Source organism: Pelophylax lessonae (assembly GCF_965119305.1).
Source record: "Pelophylax lessonae genome assembly, chromosome: 3".
Lineage (NCBI taxonomy): Eukaryota > Metazoa > Chordata > Amphibia > Anura > Ranidae > Pelophylax > Pelophylax lessonae.
The window spans coordinates 588,304,409-588,311,949 of NC_138770.1; the positions used below are offsets into that span (position 1 = coordinate 588,304,409).

At 43.4% G+C, this 7,541-nt stretch overlaps 1 protein-coding gene across 1 annotated transcript in view; it reads left to right on the plus strand.

The window, feature by feature from the left end:
• BFSP1 (beaded filament structural protein 1) overlaps positions 1 to 7,335 on the plus strand; it is an 80,737-nt gene extending 73,402 nt beyond the window's left edge. The window contains exon 8 of the mRNA XM_082250023.1: positions 6,099 to 7,335. Within this exon, the coding sequence (XP_082106149.1) occupies positions 6,099 to 7,036 (938 nt within the window). The 3' untranslated portion in view covers positions 7,037 to 7,335. The remainder of the gene's footprint in view (positions 1 to 6,098) is intronic.
• Positions 7,336 to 7,541: the final 206 nt, after the last annotated feature.

The following is a 7,541-nucleotide window of genomic DNA, read 5'->3' on the forward strand; positions in this document are numbered from 1 at the left end:
GTTCATCTCATACTTCTGAAGGTTTGAGGGTGCTGCCTGTTCCATACTCCCCCTACTCCTAGCCTTTTAGGGGTACAAACAATAGTAATTGGGGCCTAGTGTGGTTGTGTACGTGTGATATACATACACTTTTTTTGGATCATATTTTCTATTCCGCTATTTAATCAAAAACCTTTGGGGATCAGTTAAATTGGGGGATAGTCTGTGTTGGTACGTGTGAGAGAGATCCACCTTTCCAAGTTGTTGGGGTTCATCTCATACTTCTGAAGGTTTGAGGGTGCTGCCTGTTCCATACCCCCCCTACTCCTCATCTAGCCTTTTAGGGGTACAAACAATAGTAATTGGGGCCTAGTGTGGTTGTGTACGTGTGATATACATACACTTTTTTTGGATCATATTTTCTATTCCGCTATTTAATCAAAAACCTTTGGGGATCAGTTAAATTGGGGGATAGTCTGTGTTGGTACGTGTGAGAGAGATCCACCTTTCCAAGTTGTTGGGGTTCATCTCATACTTCTGAAGGTTTGAGGGTGCTGCCTGTTCCATACTCCCCCTACTCCTAGCCTTTTAGGGGTACAAACAATAGTAATTGGGGCCCAGTGTGGTTGTGTACGTGTGATATACATACACTTTTTTTGGATCATATTTTCTATTCCGCTATTTAATCAAAAACCTTTGGGGATCAGTTAAATTGGGGGATAGTCTGTGTTGGTACGTGTGAGAGAGATCCACCTTTCCAAGTTGTTGGGGTTCATCTCATACTTCTGAAGGTTTGAGGGTGCTGCCTGTTCCATACTCCCCCTACTCCTAGCCTTTTAGGGGTACAAACAATAGTAATTGGGGCCTAGTGTGGTTGTGTACGTGTGATATACATACACTTTTTTTGGATCATATTTTCTATTCCGCTATTTAATCAAAAACCTTTGGGGATCAGTTAAATTGGGGGATAGTCTGTGTTGGTACGTGTGAGAGAGATCCACCTTTCCAAGTTTTTGGGGTTCATCTCATACTTCTGAAGATTTGAGGGTTCTGCCTGTTCCATACCCCCCCTACTCCTCATCTAGCCTTTTAGGGGTACAAACAATAGTAATTGGGGCCTAGTGTGGTTGTGTACGTGTGATATACATACACTTTTTTTGGATCATATTTTCTATTCCGCTATTTAATCAAAAACCTTTGGGGATCAGTTAAATTGGGGGATAGTCTGTGTTGGTACGTGTGAGAGAGATCCACCTTTCCAAGTTGTTGGGGTTCATCTCATACTTCTGAAGGTTTGAGGGTGCTGCCTGTTCCATACTCCCCCTACTCCTCATCTAGCCTTTTAGGGGTACAAACAATAGTAATTGGGGCCTAGTGTGGTTGTGTACGTGTGATATACATACACTTTTTTTGGATCATATTTTCTATTCCGCTATTTAATCAAAAACCTTTGGGGATCAGTTAAATTGGGGGATAGTCTGTGTTGGTACGTGTGAGAGAGATCCACCTTTCCAAGTTGTTGGGGTTCATCTCATACTTCTGAAGGTTTGAGGGTGCTGCCTGTTCCATACTCCCCCTACTCCTAGCCTTTTAGGGGTACAAACAATAGTAATTGGGGCCTAGTGTGGTTGTGTACGTGTGATATACATACACTTTTTTTGGATCATATTTTCTATTCCGCTGTTTAATCAAAAACCTTTGGGGATCAGTTAAATTGGGGGATAGTCTGTGTTGGTACGTGTGAGAGAGATCCACCTTTCCAAGTTGTTGGGGTTCATCTCATACTTCTGAAGGTTTGAGGGTGCTGCCTGTTCCATACCCCCCCTACTCCTCATCTAGCCTTTTAGGGGTACAAACAATAGTAATTGGGGCCTAGTGTGGTTGTGTACTTGTGATATACATACACTTTTTTTGGATCATATTTTCTATTCCGCTATTTAATCAAAAACCTTTGGGGATCAGTTAAATTGGGGGATAGTCTGTGTTGGTACGTGTGAGAGAGATCCACCTTTCCAAGTTGTTGGGGTTCATCTCATACTTCTGAAGGTTTGAGGGTGCTGCCTGTTCCATACTCCCCCTACTCCTCATCTAGCCTTTTAGGGGTACAAACAATAGTAATTGGGGCCCAGTGTGGTTGTGTACGTGTGATATACATACACTTTTTTTGGATCATATTTTCTATTCCGCTATTTAATTTAACTGGGCCTCCATGCGAGACCTGTGTGCCTTGTTGCGCTGTTTTGAGTACTCCACCAACATGGCCAGTGGCAATGACGCCGTTCTCAGCTTAACTATCCCACTTCTATGCCTCCTTGAAAAAACAATTCGGGCGATGATGGAAGAGGATGTGGCACAGGATGAGGAGGAGGAGGAGGATGAAGAGGTAACATTTCCAAGGCTTTCAGGGCAGTCATTCGCAAGGGGCTCCGAGGGTGGGTTCCTGCACACGCAAACGCCAGGGACGCAATTGTCCAGCAGGGGCACAGTTCTGGAGGATGAGGAGGATGAGGAGGAGGAGGAGCTGGAGGAGGAGATGGAACCATGTTCACAGCAGGGTGGCACCCAGGCCAGCTCATGGCCATCACTGGTGCGTGGCTGGGGGGATACAGAGGACACGGACGATACACCTCCCACAGAGGACAGCCTTTCGTTGCCTCTGGGCAGCCTGGCACACATGAGCGATTACATGCTGCAGTGTCTCCACAACGACCGCCGAGTTGCCCACATTCTAACTTGTGCTGATTACTGGGTGGCCACGCTGCTGGATCCCCGTTACAAGGACAACGTACCGTCCTTAATTCACTCACTGGAGCGCGATCGCAAGATGCGCGAGTACAAGCACACGCTGGTAGACGCCATGCTGCTGGCATTCCCATCTGACAGCGGGGCCACAGTGGAAGCACAAGGCAGAGGAGGAGGAGGAGGTCGCCAACGCAACCAGGGCACCGCCAGCACCTCAGAAGGCAGGGTTAGCATGGCCGAAATGTGGAAAAGCTTTGTCAGCACGCCACAACAAACAGCAGCACCAGCAGCTCAGATGGAACGTCTTAGCAGGAGGCAGCATTTTACCAACATGGTGGAGCAGTATGTGTGCACACGCCTACATGTAGTGAATGACGGGTCTGCCCCCTTCAACTTCTGGGTCTCCAAATTGGGCACATGGCCTGAGCTTGCCCTTTACGCCTTGGAGGTGCTGGCGTGCCCTGCAGCCAGTGTATTATCTGAACGGGTATTTAGCACGGCTGGGGGCGTTATAACAGACAAGCGCAGCCGCCTGTCCAGAGACAATGTGGACAAGCTCACGTTCATTAAAATGAACCAGGCATGGATCCCACGGGACTTTTCCGTACCTTATGCAGAATAGCAATGGATACCGACCTTACCCACCCATTGTTCCATTTTTGCTCTTTCTCACTCTTTTGGGGTGTACCCTCATTTAAAATTTTTGAAAAGAAGCAGTGTTGGCTACCTCGTCCTCCTCCTCAGGGCCAGATTAATGTAGGGGCTATTGGAGCTGCAGCTCCAGGCCCCTACCTTTTATATAGGCCCCGGGTTGGCCATATTCACTGTTACCGCTCTTCTGTCACTTGTAAACACAGAAGTCTGGCTTCTATGCTCGCTTCCCCAGGCAGCACCCTCAGAACCTCCCCACACAGCGTGAAGGCCGGACAAGGAGGGACAGTTGGCGATGCATGGATGTGTTTATGGGCTTCAGAGACAGCATCCCATGTTGAATTAGGCATGCATGGCTGCACCCTTCCTCCTCTGGGTGCATGGCAAGGCACGGCCCTTAAGGCCCTTCAAAATCCTCAGCACCAAGCCCATGATGCTGTTAATCCGGCCCTGGTCCTCCTCCACCGCCGCTTCCACCTACACCGCCCATAGGTGTGCGCAGCCTATTGCATTAAGGTGTGCACCCCAAAGTTGAAATACACATGCATGTGTTTGCCAGCAGGGAGAGTAATGTATCGGGGCCATGTACCTGTAGGCAAGGAGAAATAGAGCAGAGCAGGTCCCAGGGAGATCTTTCCCATCTCCTCACTGGCAATGCTATGTGCCCTAGGTGATTAGGGTGTGCCCAGGCACACCCAGCACACCCTGTGCGCACGCCTATGTCACCGCCACATCCACCACCACCTCAACCTCCCTCCTACTCCATATGGGCCTTGTCCTTCAGAGATGAAGAACATTGTTTTATTTTTCTGTTTTTTTTTGTTGTTTTAAGTTATTTCCCTATCCACATTTGTTTGCAGAGCACTTGCCATGCTCTTAATTACGTTTTGCTGCCATTTGCAGCACTCTAGCCCTTTCCTTTGGTGTTTTAGAGCCATTTTAGTGCCTTAAAGTTCGGGTCCCCATTGACTTCAATGGGGTTCGGTGTCCGGGAAAAGTTCGGTAAAAGTCCGGGACACGGACCCGGACTTTTTTTTAAAGTTCGGCCGAACCCGTCGAACACGGACATCTAGGTGTCCGCTCAACCCTATCTCTCACTGGTAAAATAAACCTAACATTAAAATTAAAAACTGATCGTTTCTTTGTCAGTGGGCAAATGTACAAAATCAGCAGGGGATCAAATACTTTTTTCCCTCACTGTATATGTAGCTGTGCACCCCGCTTGGAGTTACAAGACACTATGACAATGTTTACTGTACCTGATCCTCCTGCTGGAAACTGCTATCAATCAAAACAGCAGGGTTGGGTGGGGGCATGGCAGCCAAACTATTTATGGCACAGGCATTCGATGCATAGGCATAGCATCTTGTAACTCCACGCAGAAAGGAGAAGCTGCTGTGTGTGATGTCCATCTGACATACACAAACACACCCTCCCTTCTATGGAAAACAGGGATAAATGGAGGATTTGCAACGATGTGACCACCATATAAAGCATTAAAAAAGGTTATATTTAGACAATGCTGTTTAATGTGCAACAGTTGGCTATGAAATTAGTGTGTTAACAATATTAAAAGTTGAAAATTCCCCCTTCCATGGCAGGAGGTTCAGCCAGGATCTAAAGGGGTAAGAGAAGGTTAGTGAAGTTCTCCGGCAGCACAGTGAAACACAATAGGGTTGATTTACTAAAGGCAAACAGGCTGTTTGCTTCACAAAGAAATGTTTACTTTGCAAATTAATTTTCCTTTAGCTTAATGAATGTGCTGAAAATTCACTTTGCAAAGAATCACGTGCAAGGAAAATAAGAAAGAAGTATTTTTGCTTGTACATGAATGGATAATGAAAGTCAACAGAGCTTCATCTCATTTACTAAGGAATGGGAAAATGATTTTACAAAGTGAAAACCCCCATGTGAAGTGAACGGCCTATCGCCAACCCTAATGTTTCTTGTCCCTGGACCACATAAGGGTATTTATGCCATCAGTTTCATCAGTTAACAGTCTATACACACTTAAAATTGCTTTGTAGAAGAAATATAGAAATACTTTAAGATGATTGTTGAGGGCTAGTATCATGACCAGAGATGTGTGTGTTCATTTATAGGTGCTCATGCTAGGCTTGTTGCTGACAATTCACAAACATGTGACAGTCTATGGAGACTTGTGAGCTAGGGTCAGGTTAGATGAACGTGTTCATTCTAAATGTCCTCCATTCAGTGTCCTTTAGCAATGTAAAGCATTATGTTATAATGGTAGAACATGTAGAAAAAAAACTATTTTCTTTTTCTACCAGGGTCCCTATATGCTCTGTAATTGTGTTTTAGTACCACTTCTTTTAAGATTGAGTAATCAAGTAAAAATACAGTAGTTTATTTGGCTTGACTATTTGTGAAATTATTTTTGTTCAAAAGTTTTACAAGAAAACAAAATTGTTCGGTATTTTCTTTTCTTTGCTATTTTCTATTTATTCGACACAATAATTCTGACACATTACACATTTATGTGTCTTGTGCAAGAAACATTTTTTCAGGCACATTTGAAGCATTTTATTTTCTTTCATCTTCAAATGTAACTCAAATAAGTCATAAAAACATCGTAGGAGTGTCTTTCCTTTATTGTTGTCTTAAAAATATTGCATGCATCAAATATTTGTCATACATTTCTGACTTACTTGTATACAAACTTTTTATGCTTGAACAACTGCTGATGATTCCCTATTGATTTTTAGATATAACACTGGCTATACAAGATATAGCTACAGCCAAACCAAGACAAAAGGGCGTTTCAAAGAAAATGTCAAGAAAAAAAGAGCTATCCATGGATAAAAGTGATGTTAGCAATGAGGACAAAGTCACAGAGAGAATGCAGGAAAGTGTAGACAAGAGATATGAAATGAAGTATGATGATTCTGCTTATGGTGAAGCTGAAAAAGAAGCTGAAAGGTATGAGCATGATTTATCTCCAGAAGATGTACCAGATGGCGCACAGATAAGTAAGGCATTTGACAAGCTATGTAATATAGTAAGAGATAGAATAAGAGGATACAAGAAACCAGAGCCTTCTCCAGATTTCTTCACCAAAGGCCGCTATGTTCTAGTTACAGGCGAATCTAGCTACATGGACCCTTACTTCTGCTCTTCCACACCACAAGCAGGAGGTAGGATAACTGTTAGCATCACACCTGATATTTTACCAGGTGATGACATTGTACTACCTATTCCAGAATTACCTGAACCTTCAGAATCATCAGAAAGTGAAGAAGATGAAGCTGGTTCAGATGGGAACAAAGAAGAAGAGGCAGAGGATGATGACAAACCAAAAGAGAAAGACGATGAGAAAAAAGACCAAGATCCTAAAGAACCAGAGAATAAAGAGGAAGCAAAGAAGCCACCAGATGTCACTAGACCAGACAACACACAACATGGATCAGGAGATTCTACTTCCAATTCCGTAAAAACTCAGAGACTTAGCAGAGGCCAAAGTGATAATAACAAAGAAGAAAGAAGTCTGAGGCCTTTCCGGGGAAGAGATTTTCCAAGCTCTATGAGTTATGAAAAAGTCGAAGTAGTTGAATCAATTGAAAAAATTTCTGATGACAGAGTGAAGAGTTATGAAGAAACTGCCATGATTGTAGAAACCATGATTGAAAAGACAAGAAAAAAATAATATCAATATCAAGCTCTTGAGACATCTCAGAGAAGATATATTTTATTGATTTTCAGATGTGTTTACTGAAACTGAAATTCACTCCTTTAAAATGGAAGTAGATTATACTTTGAGGAATATTTTACTTAGGCTCTTTGGTCAGCGGTATTAGAGTATATCAGACAGATCTTTAAACGTTAAGCTGCATATCATAATCAAGATAGCGAGAGTTCCTCTGTTATTCAGTGAAAACCAATATCTCTAAAGTGATTGTGTTGCTCAGTGAACTGATATAGTTTTTAGTGTTGGATCCGGCTAATTTGTTTCCCAATAAAGATTTGCTATCTCAAGCAAGCTCTGCTTTTGTATCTCTATTTACTTGACCCCTTTTTGAGGTTTACTGTTTCTTTGTAGCGGTATATTACATTACTGAGCATTCTGTAAGCATGCATACAACTAGAGGTTCTCAGCCATACATTTTTCAAGAGACCATGGGGTTGATTTACTAAAGGCAAATACACTGTGC